At 41.8% G+C, this 13,443-nt stretch overlaps 1 protein-coding gene across 2 annotated transcripts in view; it reads left to right on the forward strand.

The window, feature by feature from the left end:
* slc7a3 (solute carrier family 7 (cationic amino acid transporter, y+ system), member 3) overlaps positions 1 to 10,004 on the forward strand; it is an 11,991-nt gene extending 1,987 nt beyond the window's left edge. Inside the window, exons 2-12 of one of the 2 annotated variants that reach the window (XM_015373947.1) lie at positions 4,382 to 5,015; positions 5,478 to 5,639; positions 5,886 to 6,066; positions 6,151 to 6,266; positions 6,997 to 7,219; positions 7,323 to 7,462; positions 7,716 to 7,818; positions 8,032 to 8,261; positions 8,354 to 8,520; positions 8,606 to 8,714; positions 8,800 to 10,004. In XM_015373947.1, coding sequence (XP_015229433.1) covers positions 4,649 to 5,015; positions 5,478 to 5,639; positions 5,886 to 6,066; positions 6,151 to 6,266; positions 6,997 to 7,219; positions 7,323 to 7,462; positions 7,716 to 7,818; positions 8,032 to 8,261; positions 8,354 to 8,520; positions 8,606 to 8,714; positions 8,800 to 8,948 — 1,947 coding nt within the window. In that variant the 5' untranslated portion in view covers positions 4,382 to 4,648 and the 3' untranslated portion in view covers positions 8,949 to 10,004. The remainder of the gene's footprint in view (positions 1 to 4,381; positions 5,016 to 5,477; positions 5,640 to 5,885; positions 6,067 to 6,150; positions 6,267 to 6,996; positions 7,220 to 7,322; positions 7,463 to 7,715; positions 7,819 to 8,031; positions 8,262 to 8,353; positions 8,521 to 8,605; positions 8,715 to 8,799) is intronic. The other variant, XM_015373948.1, reaches the window with a different exon arrangement.
* The last annotated feature ends 3,439 nt before the right edge of the window (positions 10,005 to 13,443 follow it).

Consider the following 13,443-nt stretch of genomic DNA (forward strand, 5'->3'; position numbering starts at 1 on the left):
TATATGTAATAAATTTGACCTCTTGACTAATTGTTCAAATCACAAAACTATCTCTCAGGACAAGTGGAGGCACAATCATCCTCCTCCCCCCGTGCCACACAGCTCTTTCAGGCAACTATGCTGCCAACATCAAACATGGCTATATAGGTCGGCACATTTTGACCGGTACATTTTTTAGAAACAGACAAACAGAAAACATTTGCGTATGAATACGCATTGTTTGCTCTAGTGATTTCTCATTGGGTGGAGTTCATCCCATTGAAACAATAAGATTGTTTGGTTTATAAACCCAACTTTATCATCTTCTAAGATTGTCTTAAAGCTGCATCTTAGCAGCCACACCTTGGCTTTCAGAATGTGGTCGTGATGTGCCAAACGACCAGGCTTATCCTGTCTAATACTACCTGGGCTTATTGCTGCCACTCCAAGATTCTGGTAAAGCAAGTAATAGCTGGCTTTGCTCATGGGAAAGCAAGCAGCTTCTCCGTTTGTCACATTCCATTACCTAGGGGAGAGAAACTTTTGGCAGCGATTGTGGTGTCCTGCCAGGTGATCTGAGGTCGATCAGTTCAGACTCAGCGGTCAGTCTTTTCCACAGATACCTGAACAAAAGTCTTCTCGGGGCTTTGTTGGGGTCTTTTGTGTAGGTTTTCATTTACGGTATAAAACATGTCTTTTTTTCTCTTAGTGGGAATAGACACGATCTTAAAAAGATACTGTAGAATTGCTGTGAAAAATCTTTTTTTTTTTTCTTATTTTTGTAATGATGGAGTTAAAACTTTTTTTTTTCAATATTCATATTTATCACTTATTTATCATCTCTGTGCAGTAATTTACAATAGTAAGTCACATCTTTTCTTTAAGTCAGGATAACACAAACTTAGAAACAGACTAGAAATAAAAGACCCTTTGTTTCTGTGACTCCCACTCCACTGGTTTCTCCTGACCCTACCCTGTATTAAACATTTTTCACTTTCAGATGAGCTATTTAGAATACAAAGTTTGCATCCTGCCATGACATCTTTGCCACAGTGAAGCAAAGCCTCTCTCTTCCTGCCTAGCTCTATAACCACAGCGGGTGCAACAAACCCATGTGTTGTTCAGACCTGAAAATGGCACAGAAACAACTTATAATGAGGTTAGCAGGTTTGTTAGCTCCCTCAATAATCCTCTTACTGTACAGTACGTGGCAGCAGCTGCAGCCAAGCTAAGTCAAGCAACACCACCATTATCCCTGAAGCCTGTTATAACCGGAGCACAGTTGGCCTGAACTGGTGGGCTACCAGTACTCCAGCATAAGGCGCCTTTCTTTAAGTCTCAGTTAGGGAAAAACTGCAAAAGACCCAGCTGTGATAAACAGAACTTTCATGCTCATTTTAAGTAATTTACTGTCCTGCTTAATTTGTGGGATTACCTAAATGTGTGTGGGCTGGTGGAGATTCTAACCTGAACGCTGAGGACCTTGTGAAAACCACGAGGAAAAGATTAGGGATGCACTGACATGGCCGCTCGTTTTAATGAGACCATCATTAACCCTTAATGTCTAAAAAAGGGGGAGTTAGGGAAGCCAGACGCTCTCCTGGTTGTACACAACCCTCTCCCTCTGCAGGTGGGTGAACCCTCCAAGCTGGTCACAGCCAGTCGGGTATGGCTGTTTAATAGTAAGTGTTTATTAGCACATCGCTGACGCCCCTTAGATCTCAGTTCCTGGTGTGCGAGTGGAAAAATGCTGCCGGAATGTCACACCGACAGGAGGGGGAAGCGTTTCCACCGAGTACCCGTTTCCCATCGTCTTCAGAGGGTCTGCTGTTTATTGTGGCAGCGGTCCTGGTGCACTGTGTTATTTAGCTTTCATTGTCTTACAGTGTTTTTCTTTAATTTCTCCCAATCCAAACCCGTATGGGGCAGGATATTCTCTTTTGAAGCGGTAGAACGAGACATGCTTTGATTCATTTGGTTGTGTTGTTCTTTGTGGTATTTTTAGAATATTGTCTGTACCGAAACATTGTTAGCGGCTTATATCCTGTAGACTAGAAAGAGCCTTTTAAAAAAGTTCCATTGAACCCTTTCCTTAAACTTGTGAATTTTTGCTGTTGCTACGGCACCCGTCCGAACCAGTAACTAAATAGACCCTTCATTGGGCTAAAAGCTCATTTTTTCTGCGCTGCGTCTGTGAGACGGTTCAGTCTGTGACACTGGGTTAAGGTTTCACTTCTCCTCTTCGCCGACTGAACAGCAAAGTGACCAACTGGACTGATATGTGAAGGAATCAGGTGTCGCTGCTTTTATTCCCTCAGAGAGTTAGCAGCATGCCTTCTCTGAGTCTGTAAGTGACAAAAATAAAAACCTTTATCTGCACTCAGAACTTCTCATTACGTTAAGTAATTTGATCTCATTTGTTGATCTTTGAAATACTCTATAAATAAAAGGGGATGATAGATTTATAGTATTTACATTTTTTCACTCATAGCATCAGATAAAGTCCATCTTTCTTCCCCTCAGCATGATGCTGCCACCACCTTGCTTTGCCATGGGCAGCAATAACCTAATGCGTCTGTTTATTCCAATCACCTTGAGTCATTTTAGTAAATTAATTATTAACATGAAGTTCTTCCAATTATTTTATCTTAAATATATAATTGAATTGTTTTCCTTATTCCCGTCGGAGTGGCGTTGCCATAATCAGAGCCGTCCTGGACGTAACCGGCATGCGGCAGCTAGAGGGCAGCTGTAGATCTGGGAGATCTTTGCACCTTCATCACATTATTATCGCTGCATCTTTATGTGTGATCTCTGACAGCAGAATAACACGACACACTGAGACCAAAGTGGGATTTGCGCTCCCTGTCATTAACACGCTCAGTTTAAAACAGGAAAAGAAATTATCTGATTTTCCACAACTTTTCTGAGTTAACTTTTATCTTTTTATCTGAGCAGATGGAGTTTGAATGGTAGTAACTACGAGGTCAGGGTGGAGTTAAGTCCTGGAATGGATTGACTGACTGATCTGGATTCCTTTGATGTTTGTAACTTGCGGCAGGAAATGAATCACATTTAAAGCAGCTTCTATATCAGCACTTTCTTTCCATAGTCCAACCTTTCCAATTGAAGCAGTTTATCTGGGCGTATGAATGTCGGTCAGAAGGGGGGGTTTGTCTTAGTTTGCCCCTTTGAAACCTTTGCACTTTAGTCCCCTTTTTTCCGGTTGTGTACCTTAAGTTTTTGCGTCAGTGAAAAATACGTTTGGTGTGTTTTTCCTCCTGAAAAAACACAGATTTCGCATTTCTCCATATGTCCTTGGACTGCTGTGCACAGATCACTTGTTTGCAGGAACTGTTCATATTATTAACATTTGCTCTTCCCTGAAATGAGATATGTTTATATCCTTATTTTTTTTCTTCCTTGAAGCTGGTTCTGGGTTATTTGGAATTTTTACCATTTTTATGAGTTTATTGAACTCTGTCAGTGTTTTTCCCAGAGCAGCAGGTTCACCTTATCATATGCCTGGCTCATGCTGTCCTCCCCACCTCTCCATTGTTGATATTAGCTGGATTTGAACCCGCCATCTCCCCGTAGCCTTTCCCAGGCTTTTAGAACAACACAGAACCAGCAGTAGCCTGCCCTTTCTTGGGTGCAGGGAGTGGTGTAAGGCTTATACAAGGTGTTCCTTTGTTTTTACTAGGGCGTGCCATGTGGCAGGTTTATTTGTTAAAGCAGAAGAAAAGAAATCAAAAATCAAACCTGGCAGGATAGTACCGGATCTCCTTTTGTCCTCACAGGGCCTCTGTGTGCCCCACTGTGATCCCGTGATCGTACACTAAGCTGGAAAAAGGTGCTAAGAAGTATGAATTCCTGGAAGTTGTGTAACCTGTAATAATACAGGTTCTCATGTCAGGAGGTAGATTTCATTTGCGTATGAGTGAAAACCTGCCGCCTGACGAGCCTAGAGGGATATATAATGGATATACAGAATTAGGTGGAAGTTTTCACTTCATTTCCAGATACTTATCCAAAAAATAGATCATTTCAAAGTTTAAGCTTTCATTGGTTTTGGGTTTGGATCCTAGTTGCATCTTAAAAGGACATCTGATCTAAAAAAAAAAAAAAAAAAAAGCTGTTTTAATGGTGCAGAAACCACTGGATCAACCCCGAACGTACAGAAATATATTCACATCCTTTATCCCGACATTGCTAGCTGATCTGTTTTCCACAACTGCATTATGCTGTGACTCAAAATCTTAACTCCGTCCTGATTTTTCTTTCGCAGAAACAAGACAAAAGTTATAATCTGTTTAACTCTGAGCTCTAAGAAGTGTAAGCTTAGGCAGTTACTGAATGAGAGCCTTGTGTTGAGTTGTTGTTTTCTTGTGTTTCTTTCCAGGTCCTAATCTGCTGCTTGAAAACACTGAGTCAAAACACCTACTGCATCCTGCTTCGTGTACTAAAGTGACTCCTGGACTCTACATCCAAGAATCAATAGGATTCTAGTTCTTCTTCTTGAGCCTGTTTGTCTGAAGCTTTTTTATCTGTCCTTATCTAAACTCAACAACAGGTGTTCCGTCTACGCAGTGCTTCTCACACACCCACCTAGAACACTTTACAAGCGTAGCCTTTCTTTTTTCTGCACCCACACATAGTCACAGCAAACATGGCCAAAATCCTTTCCAACTTTGGTAAGATGTTGCTGCGCCGCCGGCCGCTGGACTTCTCCGGCGAAGAGACCCAATTCGCCCGCTGCTTATCCACTCTGGACCTCGTCGCCTTGGGGGTGGGCTCCACGCTGGGCGCCGGTGTCTACGTCCTCGCTGGCGAGGTCGCCAGAGAAAAGGCAGGACCTGCCATCGTCCTCTGCTTCCTCATCGCCGCCCTGTCTTCCATGCTGGCCGGCCTGTGCTACGCTGAGTTCGGCGCCCGCGTCCCCAAGACTGGCTCTGCGTACCTCTACAGCTACGTGACGGTGGGGGAAATATGGGCTTTCATAACAGGATGGAACCTCATCCTGTCTTATGTCATTGGTGAGTTCCAGTTTAGGATGAATCTCTGATGAATGTTTCTCCTAAATTCAAATCAAGAAGGGAAACTCCTAACTTAGATTCATTGCACATCATTTTCTTCCCAGAAAACTTTAAATATCACACCCGACCAGTAAATCCAAAATGTTTTTCCAGGTTTGCACGGTTTCCTTCCACTCAACTTTCCACTAATGTGCCATGGTACGACAGTTTCACTGAACATTTGTAGGAAAGGCAGTTGTTCAAAGAATGGTGTGTGAAAAGTTAAGTGGAAGAAAAAAATCTCTTTTTAAAAGAGAAATTCCACCTGTAATCTAATTTAGATCACTCAGCGTGTTGAATCTAAATAGCAAGAGTTTCTCTTTTTGAATTGGACTACGAATTACAGTTTAATGGTTACTCATTTATTTATATCCCATCATGCAAAGCAAGCTGCGTGTTGATTTCCATCCTCTTTTCTTTTAGGTACGGCCAGTGTGGCCAGAGCGTGGAGTTCCACCTTTGACAACCTGGTTGAGCAGAAAATATCTGGCTTCTTTAAAGCCTCCATGGCAATGAAAGTACCTGGAAAAGTGCTCGCAGAGTACCCGGACCTCTTCGCTCTAATCCTGGTCCTGCTTCTAACCGGTGAGTTTGCTGAGAGCTTCAACGTTTTATTGGAAAAGTGAGCAAAATCAGTTTGGTTTATACGGCTATAGAGGCCTTATTAGGACTCAGCCAGAACAGTTGTCACACCAATCTTGCCGCTCATGTTAGATGCCAGCAGCAGTGTTAGGAAGATCTAATCAGAGGATTCCTGTTTGTCGGAACATTTCTGCCCACGCAGCAGGACACTAAGTCCCTGACCCTGAATATGAATTTCTTCCCCCTCAGGGCTCCTTGCTTTCGGTGTGAGCGAGTCGGCGCTGGTGAACAAAATCTTCACGGGTATCAATCTGGTGGTCCTGGGGTTCGTCATCATTTCCGGCTTCGTCAAAGGCGACGTGCGCAATTGGAACCTGGTGAAAGGCGATTACATCGAGTTCAGGAACGGCAGCAACATCAGCCAGAAACAGTCAGTAAACTGACTCTGTTGGCAAACCTACTTTTATCTGTGTCTGAGTTCTGCTTTTTGATTGTTCTTCCTTTTTACCCTCAGGTTGGAAGAAGAGTTCGGTGATGGTGGTTTTGCTCCATTTGGTCTCACTGGAGTGTTATCTGGTGCTGCCACTTGTTTCTATGCCTTTGTAGGCTTTGACTGCATTGCTACAACTAGTAAGTATAAATAAGGGTAACATTAACTGTCCGAACCTTCTATGCAGACGTATTCTTTCAAGTGGAAAAAAGATCAGTGATCTTTTCCCATGCAGAGAAATGTCGGTACCTTCCCCACAGCTGCAAATGCTTCTTTGCATCCTAGCTTTATAAATCTTTCCCTTTTACAACAATTAAAATAACATTTACATTTTCTGCAGTAGATTAACTGAAAAACTGGAGCTCATCTATTAAGTAAAGTCTATGGAGTGTCCTATGCATGGATTTTATTGGTGAAATAAATAGAAAACATCTCCATTGAATTTAACTGAGCTCCTGTTCTTTGGCAGAACTATCAGAAATTATTAAAGAACTTCTAGATGTGAAAAAACTAGCAAAGAACCTCAGCTCAGATGCATGCCACACCTTTCAGATTTTTCACATTTAGTTCAGGATTTCCCCAGCATGTTGCTTTGCATGCAGGCTAACTTAATTGGACTGGGTTTGATTAGGGGTAACAGAGTAAAGGGGGTTTGTACTTGCAAATGTTGAAGCACATCTAATTTCTCCCCACCTCATTATTAGGAATTACTCCATGTTTTTCTGTAATGTAGAATTTAAACTATGTATATTTAGTTTGGTGATGGAAACGTTTAAGGCTTGCTGTTTAATCAGGTCTGTTTCCGTTTTACACAAGATGTCAGCATTCTAAGGTGGAACTCATCCTCCTTTCTTTGTTTTCTCCCCTCAGGCGAAGAAGCAAAGAACCCCATGCGCTCCATCCCCATCGGCATCGTGGCGTCCCTGCTCATCTGTTTTTTCGCCTACTTCGGCGTGTCAGCTGCCCTGACCATGATGATGCCGTACTACCAGCTGAACACCGACAGCCCCCTGCCCGAGGCCTTCAGCTACGTCGGCTGGGGGCCGGCCAGATACATCGTGGCTGTGGGTTCTCTCTGTGCTCTGTCCACCAGGTGAGGAAGGAAGGAAGGAAGGAAACCTTCATCCTAACAACAGAGATTCAATGCTAGTCGCTGCTAGAGGTCTATAATGTGCGCTCTGTTTATCTCCTCATAGCTTACTGGGCTCCATGTTCCCCATGCCTCGAGTTATTTACGCCATGGCCGAGGACGGACTGCTGTTCCGTTTTCTGTCCAGGATGAATGCTCGGACAAAGACCCCCGTCCTGGCTACCATTGTATCCGGTATTGTTGCAGGTAACATATCTCTGTTCCACTGCACGTCTTTGTCCTGGTATTTATTTAGAGGGATGAGTCAGCAAGGTTCGCCTTGCTGCGTTTCTAAAGGTCCCAGCTCTCTGCCCTAGAAGGAAGCTGACAAACTGTCAGTTCAAGATCGATAAAGCCTCCTGAGTCAGAACTGCAAACTGCATTTTAGATCGTTTTTCAAGACTCTGAACAATCATTTCTGCAATGGGAGTTTTTGTAAAATCTCATTTTCTCCTCACAGCTCTGATGGCTTTCCTGTTCGATCTGGCCGCCCTGGTTGACCTCATGTCCATAGGAACCCTGCTGGCGTACTCTCTAGTGGCCATTTGTGTCTTAATTCTCAGGTAATCTTTTTTTTTTTAATTTCCAAATCAATTCTTTTATGCATCTGAAGGCTGAACACAATCTATATTGACTTTCACATAAAATCTATCATTTTTATTTTTAAATTTCTGGTTGTAAAAAAAAAAAAAAAACTAAATATTGAAATACCTTGTGTAACTTTGTAGAATAGTTACTAAAGTTTCAGAAAATAACCTCTCCCCTTTGCTTCACAGGTATCAGCCAGGCAACCTGAATTCTTCCAGTCAGATGGAGAAGCTGGTGGAGCTGGTGGAGGGCGAGAAGGTGGCGGTGAGTGGAGACGACAGCGGAGACGAGTACGGCATGGAGACGGAGGACAGGCCCCTCCGAGAAACGTTCAGCGCCAAGCTGCTCTTCAGTCCGAGTGGGAAAACCCCGACTAAGATCTCTGGAACAATCGTCTACATCACCACAGCTGTCATTTGTAAGTCTGCCGCCAAGCGCTCCATCGATTCATCGGAACCATGGCCCCACCAATCTAACTTTGTTTCCTTTCTCTCTTTTTTTTTTTTACAGCTGTTCTCATCACCATTCTGTGCATAATCATGGCAAACTGCCTGTCACAGCTGCTGGCCGGGCATGCAGGTGTTGTTACGCCCTGCGTCATCTTATTTCTTCTCTGTATCGTCTGCGTTATCATCATCTGGAGGCAGCCAGAGAGCAAGGAGGCTCTCACCTTCAAGGTAAGAGAGCGGTCGGTCTGTGAATGTGTTTTGAAAGCTGCACCTTTGAGCTGAGCAGTTTCTAAATACCATCTGTTATCTCAAGGTCCCCCTGCTTCCCTGGTTGCCGCTGTTCAGCGTTTTTGTTAACATCTACCTCATGATGCAGCTGGACATTGGTACATGGTGCCGCTTCACGGTCTGGATGGTTATCGGTGCGTTAAACAGATTCCAATCCTTCTTTTTCACTTCCAGTTCTTTGGTTCATCACTTACTTGCTGCTCTTCCTCGTTCCTCCAGGCTTTGCCATCTACTTCTTCTATGGTATTCAGCACAGCAGCGAAGGTAACAACAGGTCGGGCAAAAACGAGCCGGCGCTGCAGAACAAGAGCCCGATTTACAAGGGCGCCCCCGACGAGAGCGACGTGGAGTCCGGCAGCAGCCCCTGATACGGACCGACTCACACCGAGGCGCGCTCCCCTAGCATCTGCACCCATTCCTGATCGCCTCGGAAAGCTGACCTGAGTTTAAAGGAGGCTAGCGAAACCGCCACACACATCTTACCTCTGAGTCGGAGGCCGATTAATTAATTCGTACTACTTGACCACTAGATGCTGTGACGGAGCCGCTTCCCGCCTCGTCTGAGTTCCGACCTGTTTTTATTATTTAGCCTTAGCCACACAGCAAACACTCACCTGTTGGCATCACATCACATCGCATTCAATGGATCTGACTAATAACGAACACTGAAGGTGTGTTTTATTCCGTTACATGAAGCTGCAAAATGAAAAACTTTTTTAAATGTTTGTGTTGTTATCGTCCTGAGGTGGATCCACGCTGGGAGTCCCATCGAGTTCACCATTATAAGATGGTTCACCGAGTCCAGAAACAAAGATGCATAAACCTATGAATGTGTGCAGTAAAGTTAGAGCGGCTGTTACTGGTGTGTTTACGCTCTGTGGTGACAGGCTGCAAGGTTTACAGCCTCTGTTATTACAGGTAGGTCAGTGCTGATGTCTGAAGTCCTCCCTGAATAGTCCTTTTTATTTTTTTATTTCAACACTACCCCACTGCACCCAGAAAATCTCTGAAAACTGCTGTAAATTATATCAGCACTGCAATATTTATGTAGATTTATATTTATGTAGGCATGGGCCGACTAGTACCATGGTTTACTTGGTCTTTACTCCAAATTTTTTAATCACAAATGTGCAACATGGACTTTTATTTAAAACTGAAAAACAATATTGAAATAATTTAATATTGGTTTAAATGTTAACTATTAAATGTATTTATCATTATATATAAGAAAAATAGCTAAAAATGAATGCAGCAGCGACATTTGGGGGGAGGGGTTTTGCACTATTTTGTGCTTTAAACCAGTATCTGTTGTTTTTGGGGTGAACGGGGTCTTGGTAGGCCACCTTTCTGCCACCCGCTCCTCCAAAAACAATCACAATGACAAAGATCCTCTAAATCAGGGGTGGGCAATTCCAGTTCCTGAGGGCCGGTATCCTGAAGGTTTTACATCCTTTCTTTATCAAACACACCTGAAGCAAATGGCTGAGTTACCTGCTCAGTATGCAGTCAGTTTCTCACAAGTCCTCTCAATCAACTAATTACTTGATTCAGGTGTGTTGAACCAAAGACGCATCTAAAAGTTGAAGGATACCGGCCCCCAGGAACTGGAATTGCCCACCCTTGCTCTAAATCAGGGGTGTCAAACTGGTTCCAGAAAGGGCCGTGTGGCTGCAGGTCTTCTTTCCAACCAAGCAGTAGCACACCAGACTCCAGTCATCTCATCAAGTGAGTCCAATCTGAACATGATGACTTGATGGGATGACTGGAGTCTGGTGTGCTACTGCTTGGTTGGAAAGAAGACCTGCAGCCACACGGCCCTTTCTGGAACCAGTTTGACACCCCTGCTCTAAATGCTGGGATGGGATGAAACGCATTGCAGCTCTGCAATAATTACTTGAAACAGTCTCCGTAGTCTGTGTATGCAGGGGGAGTCAACTACCTACTTTTTTTTTTATTATTTCCTGTGTTTGTGCTTCCACACCTCGACCCCAGCCGATGACCCCCTGGGAAGCCACCGCTCCGCAGTTCATAGAAAACTCCGCTCAGTGCAGCTTTCTCCTCATTAAAACTATTCAAAACCATAAGAGTATATCCATACATCCATAACTTTTAAAAACATTTTCTATCAAATATTAATCCCCTGCCTAGATATGAGTTCATTCAACTGGTTTTTATTTATTTGATCTCAGTGTTAACTGGTTTGCATTCATTTTGTGGCCTTTAATTTCAACTTCAGTGACTAAAATGTACAGAAAACGCATCAATCTGTGTCGTAAAAACGTCATCCTGCTGTATGAGTTCAAACTGATTTTAGCAATTATCTTTTTTTGTTGACATACCCATCAGTCTACCTACTGTGGCGTGTGATGGTGGGTTGACTTGCGTGTTCAGTTTTACCTCAGAAATCTATTTTACCTTCTTGTGTAAAACTCCGGTTCCCCACAAAGCCTCTCCGCTGGTTTCATCTCTAACTTGAACTTTGGACACTTTGTCAGAGGATTTCCCATCACTTCTGCTTTACTTTAAGAACCTTATTTCATTCCTCTCGTTAGAATTGTTCATAATTAATTTTTTTATTGTATTTTCTGTTTGAGAAAGCTTTACTTTTTTCCTGCCTTTATGTCTTTGCGTATTCATTTGAACAGCCTCTTTAGATGTACAGTTTGTAGAGTGCTTATCCTGTTTTTTTTTCTTCGTTTATTTTTTCCATGCAATGTTTTGTTTTTAAACAGCGACCAAATTTAATACTTTTTACCCTGCTTTTCGAAACTAATATTGACCACAACGCTGGCGTTTAAATTATTCCAATATTTTTTTTATCTCCAGTGTTTTTAGTCAGATTAATAACCTGTTAATAGCTTTTTTTTTGTGTTGTCATAGTAAAAGTGCTTTACTGTAGAGTGTACAGTATTTGTTTAAATATCTTGTATATTGCTGTAAATTTGCAAAACAAACTTTCTTTGACATATAACCTTAAAGACAAACTTGATGAGACGGTTTTTGTAAAGTTACACTTGAACTGATGCTGCTGAAGCCCAGACTATAAAATTATTTGAGAATAAAAAGAAAAAAGCTCCCATGGAAGCTTTGAAACATATCTTTAAATTGTTTTTAAATAACCGGTTGGTTTTCGTTTGTTTACGGAAGGTGAGAAAGAACCGTTTGTGAATTTAATTGTGAAACTTTTCGATCTGAACTTTCTGTTTTTCACACTTACTGGCCACTGAAATGTGTTATGAAGGAGCAATGACTCACTGAGCTCGTCACAACCTGCTCTCGTGCCTTTTCGAATAATCGATCCAATCATTTCCCCCCTGACCAACAATTGACTTCAGTTTTTTTTTTTATATTCTGTACATATGCTTTATTGTGTAAAATGAGCAACGTTTTAATTATTCTTTCTCTTTTTTTAATAAAAGTGATTGATGCTCTTGGCACCGACGTCTCTGCTTGTTCTTTTTCTCAGAACATTCGTTTTTTTTCGCAGAGTTGAAGCTGAATGTCAGACGTCACAGTTTTACCATGACTCACTGATTACTCACCTTACTGATCAAACACATTTTGGTTGGTTGCAAAAAGCCCTACCTTATGTGAGGACAGCTTTGGCTCTGAAACCAGACAAAAGCAGGACTAAACTAGTTTACTTCCTGATTAAATTTTTATTTCTGCAATAACTTTCAACAGAAGGACATTTCCTTTTTGTATAAAAGATATTTTCTATTTCTTTGAGTAAAAGTTTTTTTTTCTAGAAGGAAAATAAATGTTAAAATGATTGCAAAACTTTATATGAACTAGTAGTAAAAGTAAAGTTCAGAAACGGAAGTTCATGAGGTACAAACTGTTTTGTACCCTTTTTCGTGCCTCTGTTACTTCCTGTTTGGTTTGGTGTGAGAAAAGGTTTCTGTTAAAATATAGTGCTTTGAAAAGTATTTGCAGTATTTGCATAACATCCATTCTAGTGTTGGAATAAAATATTAAAAAAGCGCACTAAGTAACTGCTCCTCTTCGATTACTCAAATAGAACCTGCCAGACAAAGTAGGTTTAAAGATCTCCTATAAGGAAGAAGACATTATGTCCCGAACTATAGAGATATAAAAAAAAGATTTATAATTTGCTAATCTGGGAAGAAAATGACTCCAAAACAAAGAAAACGGATCAATTACTCTTTTTGGAAGTAACCAGCATTCCAAAATGACTCCAGTCTTGTTTTATTTAAGCTTAGTTGCCATTAAAAAAAAAAAATGCCTTCCCTGCTAGAAGTCACATGCCCTGGTCTCAATAGCTTCTTAATGTTTTCCAAAAATAATGTCATATTCTCCTGAGTTTTAGGGGGAAAAAAATCTATAAACTGACTTAACAAAAGACTTCCTTTTGTTGAATAAAAAGCGCTTTTAGTTCGGCATGATGGAGGTAGGGTGATGCTCTGGGCCTGATTTCAGGCTGAAGGACTTGTCATAACTGATTAAATTATGGATTTTATCCTCTACCAGAAAATCCTATAGCAGACTGTCTCTTGTCCCCACCACGTCTATACAGTGAAGACTCCTACCACTCCTTCAGAGATACCACAGTATGATGATACCACCTCCGTACCTCACGGATGGGTTGTTCTTTTTAGGCCAACAGCTTTTGTGTAGGTAAAAAAAAAAAATGTATCATCCTCAGCCCAAGAAATGTTTCCACTGAAAAAAGGTATTTTCCTGTAGTCTGTCTTTTTTTATATATATAGATATTTACCTCTTCCTTCCTGAGTGGCTTTTTAGAAACAAACGGGTAATTATTGTTGATACCATGTTGGTACAGGACTCACTTCACTGTGGATGTTGATGCTCTCTAACTTGCTTCAACCAGAAGCTTCATAC

The sequence above is a fragment of the Cyprinodon variegatus genome, unplaced genomic scaffold (genome assembly GCF_000732505.1).
Source record: "Cyprinodon variegatus isolate N-32 unplaced genomic scaffold, C_variegatus-1.0 Scaffold94, whole genome shotgun sequence".
NCBI classification, from domain to species: domain Eukaryota; kingdom Metazoa; phylum Chordata; class Actinopteri; order Cyprinodontiformes; family Cyprinodontidae; genus Cyprinodon; species Cyprinodon variegatus.